The sequence below is a fragment of the Plecotus auritus genome (genome assembly GCF_963455305.1).
Source record: "Plecotus auritus genome assembly, chromosome: 12".
NCBI lineage: Eukaryota > Metazoa > Chordata > Mammalia > Chiroptera > Vespertilionidae > Plecotus > Plecotus auritus.
Window position 1 is genome coordinate 3,626,747 of NC_137778.1, and position 26,796 is coordinate 3,653,542.

The window sequence follows — 26,796 nt, forward strand, 5'->3', positions numbered from 1 at the left end:
GGGTTTTTAGCCCTGGACTCGGAGAACAACAATTTTCCACCTCCTTTTGTCCCCTTAACTCCAGAATCAAGGCCAACAGTAGGTCTGGGAGACCCCCACACATCTGGCTTGAGTGTAAGGGGTAGGCAGGTCTCCACAGGTGGGCGTGGGCACAGAGTCGGATCCTGAGCAGAGGGACCTGGGAGGAAGAAAGACCCACAGAGGGAAGGACAAGGATGGCAGCTCACCTGGGATGTGGGGGAGCTTCCAGGGGGCCAGGCCCCCCAACCTGAGACGTCTGCGTCTATGACCTCCCAACCTCTCTGACCCTGGAGACTTGAGTTTGGACAGAGGCTTTCTTGTCTCCCTTCTGCACAGAATCCCGGGATGTGCTCGGGGACATCGAGGCCCCCTTTGCCCCTGCCCCACTGCCAGCTCTGAGCTGAAGCCACGTTTGCCCTTCCTCCCAGCCAGCTGCTGCCGCCAGCCTCCTGTGACACAGCCACTCGCCGGTGCACACGGAGCAGGACGAATTGCAAGCTGAGGCCCATTCCTCCCCAGAGAAAGCTCCAAAATAGACACAGTTATTAAGAGCAAAATGGGAAATGTGGGTTTTACCAGATTTAGGGGAAATGTGAGATCAGAACTATAATAAAATGCGAGAAAAAGCAACTCCATATGAACCACCAAATGTTTCATACTTGGCAGAAAATGTATAGCAAATGAGGCTATTCAGCATCAAAATAATGATTTCTTACCTCCCAAACAGAGAGGAGAGTGGTAATAAGTGCTCACTAAGGGAGTGCCTTCAGACGTCTGCTCAGAGCGCAGTCATAGGTGGATGACACGGCAAGTCGGCCAAGGCCGGCTGGACCGGCAGCGTAGAAGACTCAAGAGCATGGACCCTGAACAGGGGTTGTAGGGACTGGTGGGGCCACATTCTACCCTCAGGCACATCGACAAGCCTCAAAGCCTCATTTTCTTCATTTGTCAGAAGAGAATCCCCCTGCCCTAACTGGTTTGGCTCAGTGGATAGAGCGTCGGCCTGCAGACTGAAGGGTCCCAGGTTCGATTCCGGTCAAGGGCATGTACCTTGGTTGCGGGCACATCCCCAGTAGGGGGTGTGCAGGAGGCAGCTGATTGATGTTTCTCTCTCACTGATGTTTCTAACTCTCCCTCTCCCTTCCTCTCTGTAAAAAAATCAATAAAAATATATTTAAAAAAAAAAAAAAAAAAGAAGAGAATCCCCTGACTTTTCTGCTATTGGCCATAAGACAGCGACGAGGATCTAGTCTACGCAGGTGTCAGTAGCACTTGGCAAACAGAAGTGTGACGGTACCAAGAGAGGGCCGGCTGGCCTGGGCAGGGACCCTGCCTGTCTTTGTTCAAATGCTTTCTATTCATTTTTTCCCCCTTGAACCTGAAAATTAGCTGCTGAATAGCACCGAGCACAGCAGGCTAGAGAGGTGGACTGGGCTGGGGGCGGCGGGGGGTGGGGGAGTGCAGTTTGGCTGCTTCAGACCACAGCTTGCTTTCTGTCCAAGTCAGAGCTCACCAACAGAGTCCCTGCGGCCTCAATAGACCTGCAGCCCGTGCACAGCGTAAGGAAGAAGCCAGCTAAGGCGGAACTTTGTCCTTGTGTTTTTCCCACAGAGGCCCCGTAGGAACCATGGGATGAGGTGGACCCCAGGTAGAAGCACTAGGCACTGCAGGAGGGAGTGGGGCTTCGGCCCCGTGAGCTGTGCACCTATGCCGTGGGCGGGGGATGGGGGGCTAAATATCCTATAAAAGTTTGCAATTTCCAGACCACATGCCATCCATTTGGTAGCGGAAAGGTGTCCACCCTCTCAGATGAGAAAGCTAAAGCTCAGAGGGGGGTTTCTGTCCACATTCACATTGCAGTTTAGTGACAAAGGAAGAAAAAGGAAGCCGGTGAGGACCAGGTTGCCATGGCATTGCACGGGGAAAGCGACAGTCTTGCTCTTGTGCAAGTTGGGAAACTGAGGCACGCGTGGCAATGGCTGCTGGGTTTTGAGCACTGTGTGGAGGCCTGAGCCCACAGCTCTCTCCTGAGCTGCACAGTGGGGCCGCCACCTGACAGAGGAAGCCCGAGGCTCTGAGGGCGAGCTGCTCGCGGCAGGGACAGGCTGGGGACAAACCAGGACTCGGACCCAAATCTTCCGGCTCCTTGGCCTCCTCTCTGCCCCACCAGGTCTCCTGCTCCAGAGGAGACAGACACCCATGCAATGGGCTCAGAGATTTAGAAACACGCTCTTTCCTCGACGGGATTGGTGTGCACGGAAGTCTAAAGCGCACTGAGAAATGTCCTTTGAATCCAACCTCTTTGTCAGTCCTGGAGAAATTAGCCCAAGGAAACACTTCGAAAGAAATTGTAAAAGCCTCCCACCTGGAGATTTTTCTGGCAGGGTCAGCTATAGTAACAAAAATTAGAAACAGCCCAAATGTCCAACAAGAAGGAAATACTGAAGAACTGCAAGGCTGAACTATGGAAGTTTACAAAGCAGTTCAAAGTCACCGTGAAGGCTACGCATGGCGCATGGGAAAGGCCATCGTGTAAAGAAAAAAGCACAGGAGACCATTTTTATAACAGCTACTCTACAAAGATATGGACACACTTGTTAAGAATGATGGAATGGAACATAAAGAAGTGAAAGTGAAAAGTTATTGGGCTAGCGTGGTAAGATTATGGATCTTAAAAAGTTTATAATTTCCTCTAATTATTTTTATGGTATTTTTGTTAAAATTCCTCCAATTAAGACAGGAGAAAAGACCATAGCTACACGGAGCATTTATTTAGTGACACAGACCAAACTGAAGGTGATGCTTGGCTATCGTGTTGTTGTTTTTCTTTCCATATTTTGAGGCAATTCAGCAATTGGATAAAATTGAATAATGCGATTTATACGATAATCCACAAACTCTTATTTTCCTCCTTGGAACCTCTCCTTAGCTTATGAGTTCATTCGTTAACTACCTCCACGGCGGTGGCCTTCTGTACTGGCTGCTTCGCCCTCATGTTAAAGCCAAGTCTGAAAAATGAACGTCTTTCTTCATTTGTTTGTTTATTTTTGAGATATATTAGTTGAATCGTATGAAATTATGATTTTTGTAGGTCCAGAATAAATAAATATTGGAAATTTCATCTGATCAAAGGAGAACATATTAACATTAAGGTAGGATTTTACCTTAAACCATTCTTACAACTATTTCGAATCATTCTATTTACTCAAAGTGCTGTCTCCTCCGCCAGTTTAATTTCTCTTTAAAAACCACAAACTTTGATATTCCATTCTCTAGGGGTTAGATCCCAACAGCGCCACTCCAATACCCCCAAATAAGCCATTAAGTTAATCTAATCACACAGAAACCCCCAGATTTCCTTCCTCCCCCAGCTTTAACCCACTCCACAGACATTTAGGCTCTGACTCTGCCCGGGCGCCCAGCTACGGGCTGGGACACATGGAGGACAGGGAGGCGTTACTTCCCTCAGGAACACCACCTGGGGCTTCAGGCGGAAGAGATGGCCGTGGCCATGGCCATGCAGGGACTCGGTGGCCATTTTGTTTCAACTAACAAGTCAGATGGCCCGCTCGGTCCTTTCTTCACCAAACGGACTGACTGCTTGCTCAGACAGACTCCGTCTGCCGGCACGTCGTGCTGGTAAGAACCAGCCGTGGCCCACGCGGAGAAGTGGGTTATGGACTCGCCCTGCTATTCGTGCAGCCCAGCAGTGGCCCGCGGTGAGCGGCCGGCGGCAGGACGCCCGCAGCATGCGTCTGGACAAGCTCCCGCAAGCCAGCTCCCAAGCGCCCAAGTCTTTTCGAGAAACAGAGGCGCAATGTCTGGGGACTCTTAAAAGTAAAAGTGAACATCCAATAAAAAGTAAATCTATTTTTTAAAGACAGAGATGAAAAGGATGTGAAAATAAATACACCACTCAACAGGCGCGTCTCAGGACCGCTTCTGGGGGGATCAAGGCTGCAGAGGAGGTCTGCGGGCCAGCAAGCCCGAGAGTTAGGCCAAGGCAGGAAATGAAGCGGCTCACGGGGTGAGCAGAGCCAGGCGATGGAGGTGGAATAGACCACTGGTGAAAATGCCGCGGGTGAAAACCTTGTCCTGGCATAGCTCACAGGTGCCCCTCAAGTCCAGCTCCAAGCAGGTAAGGCAGGGATCTGCTCCGCCAGACGCTGCACCTCAACACCAGGCCCTCACCCGCACCCGCACCCGCACCCGCACCCGCACCCGCTGCAAAGTCTGGGTCCCGCCCTGACCAAAGGGGCCGGGGAGCCTTTCTCGCACACCCTCCCCTAACTACGCGAGTGTGTCTTTTCAGGCTTGTTTTCACTTTGGGGGAATATCCCTACAGAATCAGTGTCTTACGAAATAAAAGTAGGAAGTCATCCTGAGACCCGCCAGAGCTTTCCCGGGTTCCCCGTTAGGCCTGGCTGGCCGCACGCCCTGTGCTGGTGTGAGAGCACTCGGAGACCCAAGGGAGATGGACAGGTGCCCGGGGCTGCTTCACAGCACAGCCCAGAGCACACCAAATCCCGACCGTGGGCTTCCGTTTCCTGTTCCTGGTGCCGAGAACAAGGAAACGGCCAAGGGTGGTAATCAGTACAACTTCCACGTACTGGCTGTCTATCATGTATCAGGCACGCTAGTCACTTCTCATGTCACGGCTCTGCGATGAGGTTCTCCTTACTCTAGAGGGGAGGAAACTGAGGCCCACACAGGTTGAGCAACTTGCTTAAGGTTGCACAGACACTGACTGGCCTGACTCTGCACCCCATCCAGCAGCTTCCCTGCAAGCTGAGCCGACCAAGAGACTGGGAGCCTGTTTCCTGAGGCTTGTGCCATGGCCGCACGGCCTCACCAGACACAGGACAGAGCCGCACAGACCCTGCGTGTGCCTGGCCTGCGAGGCGGGCCGTCAGAGGCACCGAGCCGAGGGCCCTGCAGGCCAACGTGCGCGCCTGGCACCGGCAGGTGACTTCAGTCTCCACCGGCCTCGGACCCGGTGGTGGCGGCCGTGGGGACTTTCAGCAGGGAGACCTCACGTACAGACCGGGTCATTATTTCTTTGATCCAAAAGATCTGGGCGTTCCCGAGGAAACGCAAATGAAAGGTCCTCGTGAAGTGGATGTTTTAAGGGGGTCGGGGGGTGTCACTTCACTGAGCAGAAAAAAGAGACCTGAGGTGGGATTCCACGAGGAGCCTGCCCTCGGGGCGCGCAGCGGGTGGGGAAGCCTCGGAGTCTCCGGTCCCTCCTGCAGGGGCCTAGGGCTCCGCCACGCACTTTGTCAGGAGCCCGTCTGTGTGCCTGTCCGGCCCAGCGCACTGAGAGAAGGTGGGGAGGCTCCTCCGGCTCCCGCTGGGCGGGGTGCAGGGGCTGTGGCCCCATCTTGTCTGCCGGGCGGGGCTCTGTTTTCTGCTCGTGGCGCCACCAGCACCCCAGCTTTCCTTGTCCCTGCTAAGCGCCCTTTGCCCCGACCTCCCCGTGGCCCGAGAGGCAAGTCCAGGGGTGACGCATCTCCCGCAGCACTGGGTCCCCGCCTGCCAGGACGGCTGCTCCGGGGCGCACCGGGGTGCCCTCACCCGCAGCTCCGTGTGACTCATGCCCACCCAGGCCTTTCTGAGAAGGGCTGCGATCTTACAGAAAACCCGCCATGGCTCAGCCCTCGAAACCCCGAGCGGGAAGTGCCAGGGCCTCCCTGCCTCCGCCCTGTGCCGCCCCAGGCTGAGGCGAGGAGGGGTTCGGGACAAGCTTCCCTGTCCCTCAGGTGTAAACACAGCCGGCCCTGTTCCTCGTGGAAATGCACGGCGCCCGGGGACACGGGGAGCGGAGAGCCCAGAAAGGCCTTGCTGCGGGAACCGGGGGAGGCGAGGGTGTTTGTCACTTGTGGTGGTGGCTGAGCACGTCACCTCCTCCCCGTCCCCGCGTCCTGCCAGCGGGCCCGGCCTTCCGGGTGCAGGTGGAGAGCGGCCTGCGTGGGGTGAGCCCTGAGCCCTGGGTGGGTGTGTCACGGGGCGCGCCGGCGGCGGGGTGCAGAGCTGAGCCCCATGGAAGGCCAGTCCCTCCTCCCTGAGGCCCAGTTAGTCCCCGGACCATCGAGGTGGCTCACGTGGGCCAGCCCACAGCGTGGCCCTGCCTCTGGCCACGGACATGCTCTCTGTTTGGCGAAGGAAGCAGGACAGGGACCGGGACCGAGCCAGCAAGGGGTCAGCGAAGACGCAGGAACAGAACCACGTTGCAGCACGAAGCCTGGCCTGGCCGGTGCTCCCCGCTCCCACAGCCCCTGCTCAACGCTGGGCCTCGTCCTTCCCCGGTCCTTCCCAGCCTGACCCCTGGAGAAGTCCACACCTGGGCAGGTGTGAGTGGACGCCGTGAAGCCGCTAAGGAAGCTGCCCCCCCACCCCCCACCGACCCCGGCTCCGCTGCCCTCTGTTTTCGGAAGGACAGGGTGTGGAGGAGAAGCCGGGTCCTCGCCAGCCCCTGTGGTCCCCCCCGCACAGTCACAGACTTTCTCAAAGTGCCTTGCCACCGATGTGTCGGCCTTACCTGTCACTGGGAGCTGGGCCTGCAGGATGGCCGCGATGACAAGCGCCTCCCACTTCATGCTGTCCGTCCCGGGATGTGCTGGGACGCAGGGGCCGGGCAGCCGTGCAGGGACGCGCAGACAAAGGGAGTGTGTGCTGGCTACTGGGGCGGCCTCCTCAGGAAGTGGAGGACTAGGCCTCTGAGAGGCAGGCACTGCCAGCAGCAAGGCTCACACCCCCCTCGGCTCACAGGCAGGAAGCTCTGGAGGTTTGAGGGTTTGGGGTGTGTGTCTGCCTGCTGCCTGCCTGCCTGAGTTTTGCTCTTTCTCTCATTTAGCCATTGTTTCATTTTCCTTCCCCCACCCCCTAATTTTTGTCTCATTTTCATCTAATTCCTACCTTGATGGTGACGTCGGTTGGATGCATGGAGGAGCACGCCATTTCCCTAGACTTGATGTGACGGTGGTGGGTGAGACGAGGGCTCTGCTTCAGAGTCAGGCTGAATGGGGAGACAGACTACCTGCCTGTTCACGCCATCTCTGCTACCTGCTTGCTGTGTGGCATTGAGTAAGTCACTCAACATCTCTGGGCTTCGGTGTCCTTATCTATAAAGAAACTGATGGACTATGTCTGAGTTTGCAGTTCTGAACTTGGCCTGAATTTGGAGCTTTCATACATGCTGGTGGGAGTGTAAAATGGCACAGCCATCTTGGAGAACAGTTTGGCGGGTTCTTAAAAAGTTAAACATACATTCCCCGTACAATCCAGCCACCCACTCCTAAGTATCTACCCAAGACAAAAAGAAATATATGTCCATAGGAAGACTTTACATAAATAGTCACAGCAGCCCTGGCCGGTGTGGCTCAGTGGATAGAGTGTAGGCCTGCGGACTGAAGGGTCCTGGGTTCGATTCTGGTCAAGGGCACATGCCCAGGTTGCAGGCTTGATCCCCAGTAGGAGGTGTAGAGGTGGCTGATCAATGATTTTCTCTCATCATTGATGTTTCTCTCTCTCCCTTTCTTTCTGAAATCAATCTATATATATAAAAGCCTAAGTGACCGTTCGACCAGTAGCTATGATGTGCACTGACCACCAGGGGGCAGATGGTCAGCGCACAGGCATGGAAACATGGAACAGACTGATGAATCTCAGAGGGGAGGGGGAAGCGGGGATGGCAGGAAGAGATTAACCAAAGATCTTGTATGCATACTAGAGGCCCTGGGCACAGATTCGTGCACTGGTGGTGTGGTCCCTCAGCCTGGCCTGTGGGGATCGGGCAGAATCTGTACACTGGGCCTCTAGTAAAAATATATTTTTAAAAAAGAGTCACAGCAGCTCAAACTGGTGGTTTCCAGTTTGTAACAGCCCCAAACTGGAAACCACCAAAATATTTGTCACCAGATGGATGAATGGTCTATGTGTATACATTTTTGAGAAAACTCAACCTATAGGCTACCAATTGCTATTTGAAGCGAAGGAAAGTAAATCAACTAGTATTCATTGGGTTTTTATTGTTATCTATTTTAAAAATAGTTTTAAAATTGATTTTTAGAGAGAGAGGAAGAGAGAGGGAGAGAGAAACATTGATGTGGGAGGGAAACATCGATTGGCTGCCTCCAGGCATGTGCCCAACTGGGAACTGAACCAGCAACCCCTTTGGTGCACGGGGTGACGCCCCACCAGCTGGGCCACACGGGCCAGGGCTTTATGGGGTTTTTCGATGTCCACAGTTACCAGTGACCTAAAGTCATGCCTCTCTTACCTATGCGATCTGGGCACTCTCACACCTGCTTGTAGGACCAAGCGGTAGAAATTCTCAGGAGCAGTTTGCAACGTGTACCAACTGCTTTTTCCCGTGGCTGGGAATCTCTCTAAGGAAATGAACTCGGGGTAGAATACCGTTGACGTATAAAACAGTCTGTCTCACCCTGACCGGTTTGGCTCAGTGGATAGAGCGTCGGCCTGCAGACCCAGGGGTCCCGGGTTCAATTCTGGTCAAGGGCATGTACCTTGGTAGCGGGCACACCCCTGGTGGGGGGTGTGCAGGAGGCAGCTGATTGATGTTTCTCTCTCATCAATGTTGCTAGCTCTCTTTCCCTCTCCCTTTCTCTCTGTGAAAAATCAATAAAATATATTAAAAAAAAAAAAAAAGTCTGTCTCTTCAACAGAAAAATTGGAAGTGACTTACATGTTCCCACACCAGGGAGCCAGGGAGTGGTGACAGCACTGAGCTCGGCCTGGCCATGTCCCTCCCATTGACGGGGCTTCTCTGATTCCCCCAGTCCCTGTGGTTTTGACGGGGAATGAGCTGAACCCTGAGCTGCAGGGGCGGACCCGGGACCCGGGCTGCGCCAGTGAGGGTCCCAGACACAGGGACCATTCCGGAATGGCTCCCTCCCAGGCTGGGAAGGATGCCGCCTCTTCGCTCTAAGATTGCTGACTACAAGTAAAACCAACTCAGCGGGAAGAGGACCACGGCAGGAAGATGAGCTTGGGAGGAATATGTAAGGGCAGTGAATTAAAGGGCTTTGACCAGGGCTTCTGTCACTAGCAGCAGGGGCTAATATAGGCCATTGTTGATCTGATGAAGTATTCTGCAGCCACCCCGCCATCCTTAGGATTCCAGTATCATAAGCTTATGATTAAGTGAAAGAAGGGAGATACACGATCAATGATCTTATTATTCAGTGTTATATTTAAACATTTCTTGGAAGCAAAGATTGGAAGAAAACACATAAAAATGTTAGCAGCTATGCTGGCTGGTGAGGTGGTCATGTTTTAAACTTTTAAAATTATCCATATTTTTCACACATCTTACAATAAATACTAAGGAAAACGAAGAAAAAATGACGTTTTACTGGTTGATTTATTTGTCCCTTCATTCCTGACAGGACTTAAGTTAGACCTGTCTTCTCAGAGCACCTGGCTCTGAAGTGATGGTTTGGAATTTCCCTAAAAAATACTGACACACCAGCTTGACACAGAGCACAGTGGTTTCTGTTCTCCGTGCAAAGCTGAACGCGAGCCCGCTGCAGGACAGCGAGCCCTCCTCCGTCACAGGTCCTCCGTCTGGGCATCACTGAGGGACGCGTGACGGAGCGAGGTGGTCAGGGTGTTGGTGCCTTGCCTTCCTGGGGCCCCCCTTTCACAGGGAGTTTCTCCACCCCACGGACCTGAGATGAATAAGCCATCTTCATTGGCTGTTAGCAGGATCCAAGGCACTTCGGTCACTCCCTCTTTCTACTTTTCATTTTCTCTTTTCTTCATCAAAACCTGCCTTGCCCTCTGGGCCAAAGGCTGTCCCCGTCCCAGACACTCATGCCCTTGCGGGTTGAGGCCAGGGCTCTGTCCCTCTTCTACAGGATGTGGGGTGCAGGGAGACCCGAAGCGCGTGGCATGGAGGGAGGGAACATGAGACCAGGTGTCGCCTCCTGTCCCTACGGGAGCTGCCTTTGCCCCAGTGTCGTCACCACCCACGGTCTCCCTCAGCTCAGCGGTGAAAAGCAACTGCCGGCTACCCAAAAAGTGGTCTGCAGTGCCCTCTGGTGGTCAATAACTGGAACATATTCTGCCCATTCCACCTTACCACCTGTTGTGACCCAGTGGTTGTCTTTCCTGTGATAACAGATATGTTTTTAGATGGCACCAAGTGGTGAAGACAGAACTCCCACTAAGTGGGTAGAGGGGAAAACTAGATAGGTGCCTCAAACTAATTCCACCACAAGCACGTGTCAGCACCGAGGCCCTGGGGGCAGAGCCTTGACCAAGGCTGCATTCCGCCTCGCCCCCAATTCTAGGACACCAGGATCTGTGCATCAAAGGGAAAGGGTCGAAGGATCCCCTTGCAGCGTTGAAGCAGTGTTTGACTCGACAGCACGCTAAAATAAAGACACGAAGTGTCGACAGTGGCCAGTGAGAGTAAGGAATAGGAGCATCTTAAGGAAATGAATCCAGCCCAGCCGGCGTGGCTCAGTGGTTGAGTGTCAACCTATTTGATTGGAGGTCACTGTTTGATTCCCGGTCAGGGCACATGCCCGGGTTGCAGGCTCGATCCCCAGTAGGGAGTGTGCAGGAGGCAGCTGATCAATGATTCTCTCTTATCATTGATGTTTCTAACTCTCCTTCTCCTTTCTCTCTGAAATCAATAAAATATATATATATAAAAAAGAAAGAAAATGAATCCAACTCATGTCATTAAAATAATGCTTTTAATTATTGATACTCTGAATAAGAAACCCGTTTTACCAAGTTTAATGTAAATCATTTCTCTTTTTCTTTTTTTAATCATTTTTCTTCACCAGAGGCTGTTGGCCGGATTTCAGGTAACTTCATTTGTTGTCTTCGAACATAATGACGCACACCCGCTCCTCTCTCTGAGCCACTGAAGGGCTCGGCAGTGATTCCCGGCACGCCTCTATGGGGGATCGCATCTCATCTTCTGGAACCATGTATATAAGTAAAACTATAAATTTAAATGTCTAAAACTTAGCAACCTCCTTTTCCAAGAAATCCAGTAGCAGTTCCAGTTGATGCTGTAACCAGGCTGATCTCCGGGGCATTTTCCAGAGAAACCCGAAGCCCTCGGGTCTGTAGGAAACATCCTGAGAACTTCACTGGGTGGTTAAATTCGCCAAATTCTGCTTCACCTAACCAGAAGGAGAGAGGACGGAGGATTATTTCATTAAATGAGGTGACATCTTACAAGTTCATTCATTCTAGGGAAAGACTAGAGAAACTTCCAACAGTTTAAGACTCTGAGCTAATTTCCGCCCCTCCAGTGTGGTGAGCAGCACCTGAGACTCCGGAGTTCTGTATCCAGGGGCCTAGAAATCTTCACGCCAGCCAGCACCCTCTTGGGCGAGGCTGATGCGTCCACGTGCACGGACACAGCGCCCTTCAGGCAGGGTGGTATTCCACTCAGAATATCTGAAGGTTTAAAAGACACACACAGTTGAGGACAGAAGGGTCCTGAACATTAGGGCAGAGGAGCGTTAACCAGCCGTGCCCGATGATGTTGAGTCCAGCTGGGACCCTTTTCCCGTTGCAGCCAGGACCACGGCTATCCGGAACTCCATCTCCCGGCATGGGAGGCCGGGCAGGTTAGTAATCCATTACCTCTCCTCACCTGTCCTTATGAGGGCCAGGTGGGCACAGCGGAGATGGTATGAGGCCTGGTGCTCAGACTTAACCATGTGCGGAGGCAACTGCGGACACTATGGGAACTGCTGATCGAGGGCATCAGCAAGCACCTCTGTAAACATTAGACCTTCATTCCATGTGCAGATGTGCCCATGGCATCTGACCCAGCAGCCCAGTGAGGCAGACCGACGTCCGTGAGGCCCCTCATTGCCCCCCGCCCCGCCCGGGGCGTCTGTGCTGAGCCATCTCAAAAGATGCCTCTGAGAGCAGCAGAGTCTAGGGTGCAGGCGGCTTCACGGTGTTTGGAGAAGTCACATCCTCCAAGTCTGATCTGGGCAGACGCCACGAGGCGGAAGCTCCTGCAGGCCCCTGGGAGGGGTCCCTAAGAATGTGCGGACCCTGTGGGTATCACTGTCCACTCCCCAGACTAGTGGACAGTACTGGTGGCAATCCGAGTGGGCGGCATGGTGGCAGGGCCACTCCCAGGCTCTGCGTCCTGCCTCAGAAGGGCCACACCCTGGCACGTCTTGGTCTCCCCATCTTATCTCTCAGCTGCAGAAAGGCCACTCGCCTGTGCCGTGAAGTGGGAACCTTGGGTGTGTCTCACTCAGCATGGAGACTTAGAGAAAACATCTATATTTTGTTATTAAAGAGAGCATCGCCCTGAGCGTGTTATTTATACAAAGACTAGAGGCCCGGTGCACGGATTTGTGCACAGGTGGGGTCCCTTGGCCTGGCCTGTGGGCATTGGGTCAAAACCAGCTCTCCAACATCCCCCAAGGGGTCCCAGATTGCAAGAGGGTGTTTCTCGGGTGACACACCCCGGCATTGGGCTCCCTCCTCTCTGGTTCTGGGTACGTCACCCAAGAACCACAGCTGCCAAGTCACCACAGTTCAGCAGCTCCTGTGTTGAGTGTCTGCCCCCTGGTGGTCAGTGCGCGTCATAGCTACTGGCCGGTCGGCCGGTCGCTTAGGCTTTTATATATATAGATAACTGTACTGCAGAGATCCTTATGTCCTGTGAACATCCCCTTAACCTTGAAGAGTGGGCCTGTCATTTACTGACCGTCCTCCTGGGTGTTGTGTTGTCCGGCCAGCACACTGTAATGGCGCCTCTGTGTCCCTGTAAAGTGAGGTGGCGTTACCAGCCCCAAACCTGCCTGTGCCCCTTCTCCCCCAGGCACGTGGACTCTTTTCGAACAAGCAGCTGAGAATCTGTGTCTCAGATGATCAGGCCGACAAGTCGCCAGCATTTACGAGACGCCTGCTCTGTGCCATGCATTGTCCTAGGCTGTGTTTAAGATTTTAAAGAATCAAAAATAAAGCTGAGCTTTGCTGTGAAGAAATGTACAATCGTGGTGGGTTGTAACAGTCCAACGTGGACCTGGCCTACGTGGAATAAGATAGGACACATAGTGCTGGGAACAGAAGCCTGAACGTGAGCTACACCTACCAGCTTCGTATCCCCACCCTCGCCACTGCCAACAGCAGTCCGTCATGTCATCATCGCAAGGAGACCCTGCATCAGGAGTGACACTGGAGCAGGAGCTGGCCGGCCACCAGGGGGCGACCCGAGGGTCAGCAGAGCATCATGGTAGGAAGCCAGTGCTGCTCCCCATCTCACAGATGAGGGACCGTGTTACCTAATTCATAGGTCGCGGTGAGAGCAATGAGCTGATACATATAAGCAACCCATACTGCACCCCGCAGGTAAGAGAAGCTCAGCAAACACTGGGTGCTGTTGTGACTGTGGTTGCATCACTGCCCGTGAGGCCATGCGGATGGCAGGGATGCCAGGGTTACTGTGTACCTGGGAAAAGATCGGCCCTTTATCTTCCTTCATTTGACCCCTGACTTCGTTGCAAAGCACCTGACCACACCTCCTCAGGTCCTGCTCTCCTCCCTCATTCTCTCCCGTGGCCTGTGCTCTCAGCCTCCTCCCCTCTGGTGCCCACTGGCTGGCAGGGGTACCCATGTGGCCCACAGGCACCCCCAGGCTTGGGGGCTGCTGGGCATGGGGCCATGTGCTCAGACTTGGGTGGGATCACTCAGTCCAGAGGCACCCAAGTCTGAGTCTCACAAGAAGAGGCGATCTCGGGTCAGAACTGGCTCTTCCAGAGCCCACAGCACAGCCTCAAACGGGTCTGGGCTGTAGGTGGAGTTCAGGGAGCCCGGGAACGGGGGTGGAAGGAAAAGCTTTCCTTCCCATTAAGCTCTGACTGAAGTTTCTCATCTCCTTCAATGAGGAATGTAGGCAGCAAACCACCTGGTGACAGTGTACCTGTGCCTGTCACCAACAGAAACACAAACACTTTCATGTCACATCAGAGCTGCTGCAGGTGCCTTAACATGTTACTGAATGTGCTCATTAGAGAGCCAACATATCACTATACCACAATTTCAAGACATATTTTTGTGAATGGACTTCAATATAGTCGTTTTCTTTGTAATCCTATGTATTTTATGAATTATAAAAATACCATTGTGAGTGTGGCCACAGGGCTTACCAGACTGCCAGAGGAGCCACCCGCTGGCTTAGACCCCTGGTGAGGCCTTCGAAATCAGGTGCACGGCGGACAGGTACACACCTACTGAAATGTGGCATTATAGTATTCCTCGGGCGTCACGATTTTGGGTCCACCGAAGTAGTCCAGGAGCCAGATGTTGGTGATGTTCAACTTGGCAAAGAACCAGTTGTGGCTGGAAGGCCAGTCTTTCATCTCGGGGTGTCGAATGAACAGCGACTGCTTTGCAATGTCCATCTCGGTCTCATTCACCTGAAAGACAGTGAAGTGACCATGCTCACAGCGGGGACACTGTCTTCTCATCTGTTAACAATGTGATTCTAACATTCCACACATCCTAAGTGTTTAGTTACAGTTCCTGACTTTTGTACTGTTTTTTTCAATTAAGATATAATCCTATATAATAAAAGCCTAATATGCTAAGTGTACGGTAGTCTGGTTGGCCGTTCAACCAATCAAAGCGCAGTATGCTAATAATATGCTAAGGCTGCTCAACTGCTTGGGGGCAGATGCGCCGACTGGTAGGTTAGCTTGCTGCTGAGGTCCAGTCAAACAGGACTGGGTGAGATGGGCCGGACATGCCCTAGAGCCCTCCCATGGACCTTCTCTGGCCCCGATCACACACCAGTGTGGTCCCGCGGCCTGGCCGTTGCCTTCTCGCAATCCGGGACCCCAGGGGGATGTCAGAGAGCCGGTTTCGACCCAATCCCCTCAGGCCAGGCCGAGGGACCCCACCAGTGCATGAATCTGTGCACTGGGCCTCTAGTCCAAAATAAGACAAGAATAAACTCTGTACTTCGAGTACTCACGACTGTAAAGTGACTTTTGCCCGCCCCTGTATAGACTGTGAAATGATCACCACAGTGAGTTTGGTGAGCATCCATTGCCACACATACTTACAAAAATGCTTTTCTCTTCTCTTTTTCTTTCTTTCTTTAATTTTTTCTTTTTTTTTTTTTGTGATTAGACCTTTTAAGGTCCACTATACATCCTGATCATAAACATAAGGAAACAAGAAAGCATAAAGGAAGCTTGGATAATGCAGACAGCAATGAAGAGCTCACATGGAGATGAGAATGGTATGGACATGAGAGACCAGTGTGGGCCCGTTTTCATTACTAAATGGTCATTTTGAGCTGGTAGAGGACTGGCACGAGGCACTAGCATGAAATGTACCTGTTGCCTATGACATATCCCATTAGCTCATTCACCTCAGGACAAATGTGTGGGAAACACGGGCTGCAGTTACACAAAGGTGAGTCTTTAGAAGACACAGGGAGTCAGGAGCACTTGCTGCCCTGCCCCTTCCTCCTGCCTGGGATGGGCATGCAGACACAGAGATGCCTCCACATAGAACTTTGAGACCATAAACAGAACTGGCCGGGAAACCGGGGTCAGCAAGGTCAGGAAGCGAGTCTGCTGGCTGGGCCATCAGTCAGTGCTCATGACACCTTTGCCCTCTGTGCTTCCCAGGGTTTTACTGAACCTCCTCCCTCCAGCGCTCACCACAAACTGTCCGGATGCACAGCCAGGACTTAGTAATGGATTCTCCCCTTCTAACCTACTCGGGACGCTCTCTGCTCTAAGCCACTGTCACAGGGTGGAGGCAGGAAGGGCGCGTGCTGTCCAGTGTAGAACATGGCAGGAGAGTGAGCTTGGGCTGAGATGTTCCTTACTTAGGAGCTTCCCAGCTATTAGATCTGTTTGACCTCAAGAAATACTTCCTTTTGCCCATGAGTGTCTGATTGAACACCTATATGAAAGCAACCGATGAAATCTTTGGCCGCTTGTGAAATTACTTCATACATGAGTACATATTCTAAGCCTGCATCTCAATCACAAGCCAGTTTTATTTTATTCTCCAACTGTCTCTCCTTCATTGTTAACAAGATGATGCTCTTCTAAAGACAGTCTGTCCTGCAGTAACTACATACCTTGGTTACAGTCCCTGACAGGATGATGTGAGCACAGAGGGGGCTTTGGGGGTCAAATCCATGTTTCCTGCAGAAGTTAGTCTGTGCCAAAGACATGGTCAGCGTAGCATATGGATTCTCCTGGAGAGAGAAAATGAAGACCCTCTCGTGAAACACTGTCTGGAGAGGCAATCAGTTTCACATCCCCAGAGCTCGACCACTGTTCTTCCATAAAACAATGGATTGTGAAACACCATCTTTCACTCTGGACAATGTCTATTTGAATAGAGAATAATCTTTTTTTTAAATATATTTTATTGATTTTTACGGAGAGGAAGGGAGAGGGATAGAGAGTCAAAAACATCGATGAGAGATAAACATCAGCTGACTCCTGCCCACCTCCCACTGGGGATGTGCCCGCAACCAAGGTACACGCTCTTGACCGGAATCGAACCCGGGACCCTTCAGTCCACAGGCCGACACTCTATCCACTGAGCCAAACCGACTAGGGCGAGAATAATCTTGACCCTCTCTCCAAAAGCGGGGAGGGGCACTCACATTTTAAATTTATCTGACTCAGAGCCCTAGCCGGTTTGGCTCAGTGGATAGAGTGCCTGATGGGTCCCAGGTTCAATTCCGGTTGAGGGCACATACCTGGGTTGCAGGCTCCTCCCTGACCCCGGCCCTGGTTGGGGCAAGTGCAAGAGGCAACCAACCAATGTGTCTCTCTCACATCAGTATTTCTCTCTGTCTTTCCCTCTCTCTTCCACTCTCTCTAAAAATCAATGGAAAAACAGCCTCGGGTGAGGGTTAAAAAAACTGACTCAGAATTATTTTAACACTTCTTAAACTCTTAACTTGTCCCCATATTCCCCAAAGAAGTTATTATTACAGTACCACCCAAGCACAAGGCTGCTCTGTACCGTCAACAGATCTCAAAGGGTTAGACGCTAACGTGAAACTAGTGCATAAAAACACCAGTTGCTCAACTAGCCACTTCCACAGCTTCAGCGAGAAAGTGGCTGAGTCATGCTTCTTGGTGATCTTGTGCTGGCAGACTCAGTCACGGGATTTCAAAACAAGAGAAGTTCATTCTTGCTCTGATAACAAGAGAACGCTTGGACTCAGAAATTGAGGCAAGCAACATTCCTAGTTCTTTCTTATTAGAAGTCAGCTTCCCCAAAGGCACTGCTGACAGACTACAGCCAAGTTCACACACTGCATTTTAGACTGCTGAGCTCTTTAAAGGCAAAGGGTCTTGTGTGGCAAATTCTGCCATGTCATGGTGACCCATCAAAGCGGTCAGTCAGAAGAGGTCTCCTTGAAACCACTTAGCCAAATATTTGTTTCTATACTTTCTTAGGCAAGACACGCAGGAAAGGCAGAAAAAGAGAGGGCGGGGACTGGGACACGGTCTCTCCTTGGTCTCCCCTTCTGTCAGTTTATAGTCTGGTTGAAAAGTCAGACATAAACAAAACTTAAATACTGCAAAACAAAGATACGGAAGACATCATAAGGCAGCACTTAACTAATTGCCAAGTGACTGGTCCAGTTAAGCGGTTTTCAAGTTCAGTGTAAGGAGCCGTCAGTAGGGCCTGGGGTGACACAGAAGCTTTGTACGGTATTCAAAACCAGGGACCTGAGTCTGCAAAGAGACAGAGCTGGGCAAGTGAAAGAGGTGGCTGAGAGTAGTGAGAAATCAAACTTGCTTGAAGGAGTGGCTTTCTGAGGGGAGCGGGTGGGGGGAGGGTGGTTCAAGGCCAAGCTCAGGAGTCAAGGTGGTCTTTTATAGGCTGGCATCGGGTGGGGATTTTTAGAATGCTGATTTCTGGGCTCCCTTCCCAACCTGGGTTCATGCATTTCATTTCATAGTGGTTCATTTTTTTTTAAATCCTCCCCCGAGGATATGTTTATTGATTTTGGAGAGGAAGAGATGGAGAGAGCAACATCTTTTATGAGCCCCAACTGTGGACCAAACAAGAAACAGGTATGTGCCCTGATGGGAAATGGTGTACAGGATGATGCTCCAACCAACCAAGCCGCCCTGGCCAGAGCAGGTACATGCATTTTAAACAAACACCCAGGTGGATCTTAAGCTTCAGATGTGAAGGTTTCCGACCAGAAGGCAATCCCAAGTGGCTCCTGTCAACCTGGTGGGCGAGGTGGACAGGAGCAGACAGAGGTCAGAGGAGGAGGACAAGCAGAGACTGTACACCAACGCTGGCTGGTTAATGATGGGATCCGACTCACACTAACTCTGATGTGGCCTTGCCTTTTCGCTCCGCGGTGGAAACCTGCAGACCTGGGCAGGGTCTGTCTCTTCCCAGACCAGCCAGACCTGGGCTGAGTCCCTGCCCCTCTGAGCCTGTCTTCCTCACAAGTTTAAACATAACAGGGATAGCAGCGGTTCTCAACACCTCCCCTCATCAGAAGCATCGGGATGGGAGGGGGCTGTTTTTTAGTGAAATGTATTTTAATAAAATGCCTTGTAGAGTGTTGGCTCGCAGACTGAAGGGTCCCAGGCTCGATTTTGATCAAGGGCTCCGATCAAGGGCACGTATCTGGGTCGCAGGCTCGATCTTGAGCCCCCATCAAGATGTGTGTCTCTCTCACATCAATGTTTCTCTCTCCCTCTCCCACTCTCTCTACAAATCAATGGAAAAATGTCCTCGGGTGAGGATTTAAAAAAAAAAAAATGCCTTGGCATCATGTTTAAAAGTCCTCCCAGGTGACTGACTGTATTTGCAGCCGAGGTTGAGCCCCACCGATGGAGTGGAATGAGCCTGCTGGAGCAGAGTGGGCTGGGAATAAGATGGCGAAGGGGGTGGAGGGGGTGCCTGGGCTAAGGAGGCAGCTGCTTCTGTTTTTGTTCAGAAGTGCGGCCCCCACTGTCACCTGATCTTCCAATTTTTCAAGAAGTTACAAGTTTAGATTTTAACTGAAATCTCAATTTTTAAATGATGGAACTAACTCAATTTTATTTTTAAAATAACACAGAACCTTGTGTGGGCGGAGGAAAACTGGTTGGTGGACATACTCAGTTCATGAGCCTGTGGGCTGTGTTGCAAAGGGGATGGACCTGGGGTGAAATTCCTGTCTGGCCACTGGCTTAGGGCAAGTTCCTTAACCACCTAAGCCTCAAAATAAGGAGAGTAACACCTCTGCAAAGCACTATCAAGAGACAAGGACTGGGAAGTGATGGTCCCCTGGCGCATAGTGGGTGCTCAATCAGATATCACTTTCCTCCATCTTATCTTTGCCAACCCCGTCGTCTTTTCCCAGGTAACCTCAGATCTGGGATCTCTGTCAAAAGGCCCTCCACCAAATCGAGCTTCAGTCGGAGACTCTGTGTGGCTCTAACGTCCCCAGCTGCATGTCTGACACCTCTCTTGGGAGGGCAGGGGCCCCCCGTAGTTGTAAACCTGGCCTTGCCCCTAAAAGGTGGACAAAGGGTGAGGGGGATGGATTTCCCATCAGTTCAGCCTCCCGCCGAGGTAGCAATGCGCACAGGAGGCCTCCAGGTTGCTATAACCACTGTTAGCGTCCACATGTTGGATGCCAGCTTCTTGGTGCAGAAGGGAAGGTTCTTAATTCAGAAGGCGGGGTAAGCAAGAGAAACCCTGAGGAAGCGCTTAACTTCCCAACAACCTCAGCGCCCTGTATAGCTTTCCCTAGTGGAGCCCAGAGTCAGGGGTGGTTGGTTGTCCGGGTCGGTCCCTCCCGGGCGGGTGCATGTGACAGTGGAAAGCCTGGCCCTACGGCCCGGGTGCCCACGCTCACCTGCAGGTTGCCCACCAGCTGCTGCATGGGGCTCAGGTAGAAGTAGGGCACGCCGCTGCCCGCGCCCGGGGGCCCGTCGCTAAGCGACAGGACGTCGGCGAAGGCCCAGCCGCGCACCGCCTCCTGCGTGGAGATGGTGGCCAGCGCGCCCCAGTCGCAGACGTGCGTCACGAAGCGGGCCACGCGCGCCGCGTCCTCGCGGGGCGGCAGCGGCGGCATCAGCCCGGCGGCATCCCAGTCCCCGTGGTCCCGGCCGCCTCGGCCCCACGCCGGTGCCACCAGCAGGGTCACCAGGGCCACCAGCGCCGGCGTCAGCAGGGCGGCGAGCAGCGCGCGCGAGGAACCGTGGACAGGCCCGGCCATGGCGGTGTCTCCGGCGACAGTCCCGGCCCGCGCCCTCCCGCGGCCCTGTGTTAACCCTGTCGGGACCACGCCCACCGCTGGGCAGGTCACGCCCCTTTCGAGAGGAGCCAATCGGAGCCAGGGGAGACGGGGCGGGTCCTTGGTCGCCCAGCAACCTGCGGGCTTGGTCTGTCAGTCTTCCCCAAGCTCCGCCTGCCTTTCTGTAAAGATTGGGAAATGATCCCAAGTGGGAAGTTGTTTTGTTTGACACTCGAGAAACTCGGACTCAAGAAAATTAAGCAACTTGCCTAGGTCGTCCTCTGGGAAAGGACACTCTCCGCGCGCGCGCAGACCCTGGCGCCTTCCTGGAGTACCTTTGGATATGGGTCTGTGGCCTCCGAGAGGAAATGCTGCATTTTCTACACAAGTTTCCCTTTTCTGTTTGCTTCACTGTCCGCACCAAAGCGCAGCAAGGTGCCAGGGATAAGGAACAGGGCCCAAAGTTTAGGACCTATACACCAGTCCTAGCCTCTCTCAGACGGCATTCCGTGCGCGAATTTGAACTCATCCAAACCATTTGGGGACCTGTTAAGTCATCAGGCTTGGGGGTCAATGCTTTCGCAAATGCCTTGCCCTTACTGACTCTCCTCACCCCACGTAAGTACCATTTCCTTCTCTCCTCCCAACAACGTCCTTCCCATTCAGGGGTGCCTCCTCCTTCTGATGTTCTGGGATGGTCTGAGCTCATACCACCTGACCTACACCCTTTATAATTGTGAGCTTTATCATACGTCCTCAGAGTGAGTCCTAATCTTTTGGCCTCAAGATCCCACCTTAGTCGTCATGAATGCTGCCCCTTGTGCCATGCAGGGGTTTGCCAGCTGGTGGTTCTGGCTCTGGCCCTGGAGGCTGTTGTTCTACACGGTGAAGTCATGTCACCCAGCAGCTGGGGCCAGTCATGTGAGCAAGGGTGGGCCACAGGTGTGTGAACCAGAGTCTCCACTTCCTGTCTCCAACTCAGCTCCCTCTAAGCAGCCCAGATTCCCAGGTTCCCAGGTCAGAACTTGGGTGTGGGAACAAGCTATTTACTCCGGGGGCCCGGATGTCATACCCACGGCTTTCACATTCAGATCAAGGGGTTGTGAACAACCCTTACACCAGGTTGGTTTCCTTTTCAACGACCGAATTTGGAAAAGCGTCAAGCTAGATGGAATGCTACGTGGGAGAAATTTCAGAGCAGGAAAATCAGGTGCATCATTTTCAAAACAAATACTCCATCCAAATAGTGTGAGTGCCTGCCAGTGACGAATAGTTCCTCCTAAACCTGTGAAGGGAAAAACATGTCCGTGGTTTCAAAGTTGGAGTCCCAACCCCGCTCTGCCACTGTGAGCCATGTGGCCCTGGGGCTTCCGCCTCACCTTTTTGGGCCTGTGTGTTCATCTATAGTAAAAGGAGGAGTTGGGTTAGACAATCTGATATCTCTTCTGGCTCTAGATTCTATTTCTCTAATAATGTGCCCTTTGTAAGTTTCATAGTTGGAATAATTTGTTTGCAAGAACATAAAAAATTATTATTTGTTGTCCTAGCTCAGTGGATAGAGCGTTGGCCTGCGGACTGAAGGGTCCCAGGTTCGATTCCGGTCAAGGACATGTACCTTGGTTGCAGGCATATCCCCAGTAGGGGGTGTGCAGGAGGCACCTGATTGATGTTTCTCTCTATCGATGTTTCTAGCTCTCTCTTCCTCTCTGTAAAAAACCAATAAAATATATTTAAGAGATATTATTTGTTGTTTATTGCTGTACCACTTAGTGCTGGTGGACAAAATCACAACAGGCCCTGCTGGAGCTGCGTCACAAACAGTGCCTGGGCTTGGTCTCCTCATCGGACCAGGACAAATCGCTCTTTTGGAGGCAGAAATAGAATATTGGGACCAGCTGTAATTATGAGAAATATTAACCATGCTCTGTTATCCACGATTGTTTTGTTCTGATTAAAGAAAGCACATTCTAACCTGGCTGGGAGTTGTATGCCCACCAGGACCTGGGAGTCAACCTCGCCCCTGGGAGTCAGCCTTGGACCTGGGAGTCTACCTTGGAATGCCTCCCATCCTCATTGAAGAACTGCCTCTTATCATGGAAAGATTAACAACCTTGTTGCCCAAACGATGGAGTCCCGCCCCAACCCCATTGCCTGTTTCCCCATTGTAATACCATCTTGCATACCCATTCTTATTCCTTTTGCCTACTTCCCCATGTAATCTTTGTCCTACCCGATATAAGCAGCTGGCTTATAGGAACCTTCCCCCGCCGCCCCCAGAGCAGATCTTTGTGGATGACCTGCCGCGGGATTGAAATAAACGTTCATATATGATTCAACCCTGTCTCTGCTGAATTGGCTCAAGTAGTGACAGGCAGCTGGGATCCCTAGGTTGTCCGGTTTCAGGTCTGCAAACCTCCAGTTTGAAGCACCTCCCCTCAGGGTCTGTCTTTGCACCGCCTATTCCCCACGCCCAAAATGCTGTTCCCTCAGTAGGGATGTGGCCACCTCATGCCCATCCAGATCTCCACTCAGTTGTCACTCTTGGAGGTGCCTCCTTGACCACTCTTTCTAAGAGGCCTTCCTCTCCGTGGACAGTCCTGCCTGTTTCTGTCACAGCAATCCTCGCACAGGGAACTCACCACGTATGTTCATTCAGTGCCTTGTTCATTGTGCCCCGGCTGGAAGGTGAGCTCCAGGAGAGCAGGAATGCTGCCTTCGTGTCCACCTCTGCTCTAGATCCCCACGGCACAGAGTAGGCACTCAACCAATATGTATCGCATGACTGCTTGTCTGCATAAATAACCGATGAAATTCTTATCAAATCAACAGAGGAAAACGGGGTGCTTGGGCTTTTAATTAGCAAGCCCTCTGAAGTATGGTAGCAACCATACTTGGGTAAAAATTGCTGTTTAATATTTTAACCTTGCTGTTTTGGGTTCTGTACTCATTTAAAAGTTATGTTGATTTTCTGAACTTATGTATGATTGAATACTCCCTTGGTGCCGGTTTGAATATCCCATTGATTGTGATCTCACTGGTCATCGAAGCACATTCTTCTGGGACCCAGGACAGATAGTGATCCTAAATTGTCTCAGTAGCTACAGATAACTGAATTTCGGTTGACTCAGTGGTCCCAGAATCTGGACAGCACAATTATTCTAAATCGTCCAGGTGGTCCCAGATAATGTGTTTCTGTTGATTCAGTGATTCATAGATACTTTATGTAACGGAGCACGTCCCCCGGAGATAGACCACCGAGACCAATTGGATCAAACAGGGAAAAGTTTATTGCAGATTCGAATCTGGGCCCCCGCCATAGCTGACGCAGCAGCAGGCAAGTGCTGTGGCGAGAGCGCCGTTGAAAGGGGCAGTCCCTTCCTTTATACCCCTTCCCTCTATAACCGTTGGCCTGGCATTCCCTGACTGGCCCCTTTGAATGACCCGCGAATGTGGGACCCCTTTGTCCTGGACTTTTCCTAATATGGTTCGCTCGCGCAGTGAGGAAGTTCTTTCCCTATATGGGTTGTTTGTTACAGAGACAGCTCTGTAATGCCTCTGGCAGGTAGGGGAGTGGTAGTCAGGTAGAAACTATTTCTTTTATTTATGGAACGGGGAGTTCTATAGTGCCTGCGGGGGGTGACCTTTCCAAGTGGTTGTTTTAAATTTTTCTACTCTGACTCTAGACCCCGAGGTCTAGTCCCTTCCTGCCCTCCACACTTTAGATAACTAAGTTGCTCAAATTCTGCTTCTGTAAAAATGCTTTTTCATGAAACAGGTTCCTCATTCCAGACCCAACGATGTAATCAATACCTTTGTGATATTCTGTCAATATAAGCCAGATGTGGCAAACTGTTCGGGGCTGCGAGGTCTGGAGCACTTTTGCTCCCTCGTATGCCGCCGGCTTTTAATAAATGACTCCATAATTCGACTTTTTGAGGCGTCCTTTGTAAGATGGGGGTTACACTACAACATTTGGAGGCCCCAGCGAGATCCGCCACTAGAGGGCGCTGGTCTGGACGCCATGGGAGGCCAATCTCCCCTGGGCTGGTCGTGGAGACTGAGGGATCTCTAGGGGATGCGCAACCTGAGACGTCCCAGGGCCCCGGAGAACTTCCCTTCGGATCCAGCGAGCGGACAGGGAACATTGGCACATCCCTAAAAAATTTGTCTCGGAGTCCTGGAAACCCTCCTGGAGGTGAGTCCTGGTTTACTGGTGGACCGGTCATCTGGGGATGGTGGGAAGGGCTGGATGCAGTCGGGACTTCCCCATCCTAGCAGTGCCCTGAGACGTCAGTGGTCACTCCTGGTTTCTGGATTGTTGTTGTCTTTTTGTCTCGTGTTTGACATACTTGGGCACTATGTGTATAATTTGTTGAGTTTTGATTTGTAAAGGTTTTGTCAGGTTGTTGAAATCTTCTTGGAGGACACTGAGTGATTCTTCCCTTCCTGTTTAACCTTTGACTGTGTGACTGGATTACTGATCTTCTTAACCTTCTGTGTATCCTGCCCCTCCCCGAATAAGCACTCTTTTTCCCAGGTCAACGCCGGAGTGCAGGATGACTTTCCCCTCACAGTCCCTGGCGGACTCTGGGAGTGGTTTTAACCTCTTTTTTTCCTCCATACACACTGGTCCCACCCACTGGCCTGAGGTGGTGGCAGGAGAGCCAGAAAAAGCGGTGGCCGGCAGAGGCATTTGCACACCCTCCCCTCCCTCAGGGTGTTCGCTTCCTGAGCCCTCAGTCTCCCTTCGCCGCCCCTCCCTCCTGGTCCCACCCTCATTATGGGAGACAGAAAGAGCTCCTGAGAAACTCCCTAGGTTGCAGGATGGGGCATTTATCTGCTTGTTGCGTCTATTAGTCTTGTTTCCTTTGTCCAACATGAGTGCCATTTCTGTTTTGCTGAAACATGGGTCGAGAATCCTGTCCTGGGATGTGGGAAAGGGAGGCCCCCCACGTCTGTTCTCGTTAGGCCCCCATCAGGGGACTTGGGCAGTGTTCCTGTTATCTGTTCAGATCCCAAGACTGTAAGAGTACTTGTTCACTGAAAGGGTGTAAGTACAGATGTTTGTTTGATATTTTGTTTGTCTGCCTGGGTATAATTATTTGTCCATGTAAGTGTGGAAGTCTGTGAGAAGAAAAGAAAGAACATTTAATTTATTTAAGGCTGAGTGCTCTGACACAGCAAACCGCCCCGAGTGGCCACTGGGATTCCTTTTTCCCAGGGGTGCTCGCTCTCTGTCAGAGGGGGAATCGGCCCACCTAACTAATAACATTTCTGTCTATGTTTATTAATTTGAAGGTATGAAGTTGTAACAGTTGTGGTCCGAAGAGGTTTTAAGCAGGGACCAAATTCTAAGGTTAACTATTTATAAGGAAGCCAGAACTGGCAAAGTCACCAAGTCTGCCCAGAAAGCTCAAAAACTAAATGAATCTTATTTCTGACACCTGCCGCCACCCAGTCTTAATCAGTGGTGGAGGAACGGTCTCAGAACTGTTTGTCTCAATTGGCCGTTTGAGTTTAATATGGTTAATGATTACAATACATTGTAATACCTTTAAAAGAAAAGGAAAATATTTTGTGGGCCACTTGGTCCTTATGTGTGTGGCAGCTCTTAAGTTATTAGTTTTTAAAATCAGTACCTTTTAATGAAACACACTCAAGCAGAGAGGCTTTTCAGAGAGGTCAGGGAGTCTGATTGCAGTGTAAGGGTCACCGGTTCCCCCAAGCCACCTTCGTTGGCAGGAGGCAAGCGCTTTTCCCAGTGAAAACAGAGAGAGGTCTGCCAGATGAAAACGCCTCGGTGGGAGCACCTCCATTCACTGTGGAGGGCAGGAAGGGACTAGACCTCAGGGTCTAGAGTCAGAGTAGAAAAATTTAAAACAACCACTTGGAAAGGTCACCCCCCGCAGGCACTATAGAACTCCCCGTTCCATAAATAAAAGAAATAGTTTCTGCCTGGCCACCACTCCCCTACCTGCCAGAGGCATTACAGAGCTGTCTCTGTAACAAACAACCCATATAGGGAAAGGTCCGGTGTAGAACTTCCTCACTGCGCGAGCGAACCATATTAGGAAAAGTCCAGGACAAAGGGGTCCCACATTGGCGGGTCATTCAAAGGGGCCAATCAGGGAATGCCAGGCCAACGGTTATAGAGGGAAGGGGTATAAAGGAAGGGACTGCCCCTTTCAACGGCGCTCTCGCCAGGGCACTTGCCTGCTGCTGCGTCAGCTATGGCGGGGGCCCAGATTCGAATCTGCAATAAACTTTTCCCAGTTTGATCCAATTGGTCTCGGTGGTCTATCTCTGGGGGACGCGCTCCGTTACATTCACCACCTGGGATCCACACCGTGCTCCCTGCCTCTGCCCACCGAGCACCCATCCCCTCCAGGGGTTGTTTTGAGTAGCTGGAGGAGGCGGGGAGGGAAATTCCCTTGTGACTCCCCGTGCCCCAATGAGACCCAAGAACCCTGGCGACTCCTTGGACGCTTTTCACCGTGTTCTGTTAGGGGGCTTAAAGGCGG

The 26,796-nt window shown here is 51.9% G+C and overlaps 2 protein-coding genes across 3 annotated transcripts in view; both read right to left on the minus strand.

The window, feature by feature from the left end:
• Positions 1–6,801, minus strand: part of CD247 (CD247 molecule) — a 66,394-nt gene extending 59,593 nt beyond the window's left edge. The window contains exon 1 of the mRNA XM_080648719.1: positions 6,560–6,801. Within this exon, the coding sequence (XP_080504845.1) occupies positions 6,560–6,617 (58 nt within the window). The 5' untranslated portion in view covers positions 6,618–6,801. The remainder of the gene's footprint in view (positions 1–6,559) is intronic.
• A 3,925-nt stretch (positions 6,802–10,726) lies between these two features.
• Positions 10,727–20,343, minus strand: CREG1 (cellular repressor of E1A stimulated genes 1). Of its 2 annotated transcripts, none has more exons than XR_013959502.1 (4): positions 19,895–20,343; positions 16,136–16,255; positions 14,184–14,453; positions 10,727–11,183 (listed from the first exon to the last, which is right to left on the minus strand). XR_013959502.1 is itself a non-coding variant. In XM_080649344.1 (4 exons), the coding sequence occupies exons 1-3, from the start codon at positions 20,255–20,257 to the stop codon at positions 14,265–14,267; spliced, it is 672 nt and encodes a 223-aa protein (XP_080505470.1). In that variant the 5' UTR covers positions 20,258–20,338; the 3' UTR covers positions 10,727–11,183. The 2 variants fall into 2 exon arrangements, 1 of the variants encoding a protein (XP_080505470.1); XM_080649344.1 differs by having other exon boundaries at positions 14,265–14,453; positions 19,895–20,338.
• Between the last annotated feature and the right edge of the window lie 6,453 nt (positions 20,344–26,796).

What these genes read in the sequence shown, in the direction of transcription:
- CREG1 (XM_080649344.1), bottom strand. Translation starts at nt 20,257, where the DNA reads ATGGCCGGGCCTGTCCACGGTTCCTCGCGCGCGCTGCTCGCCGCCCTG. An exon ending in AGCTGGTGGGCAACCTGCAG is followed by an intron (nt 16,256 to 19,894) that starts GTGAGCGTGGGC and finishes TTCTCTCTCCAG; the next exon opens with GAGAATCCATATGCTACGCT. An exon ending in TGTCAGGGACTGTAACCAAG is followed by an intron (nt 14,454 to 16,135) that starts GTATGTAGTTAC and finishes ACTGTCTTTCAG; the next exon opens with GTGAATGAGACCGAGATGGA.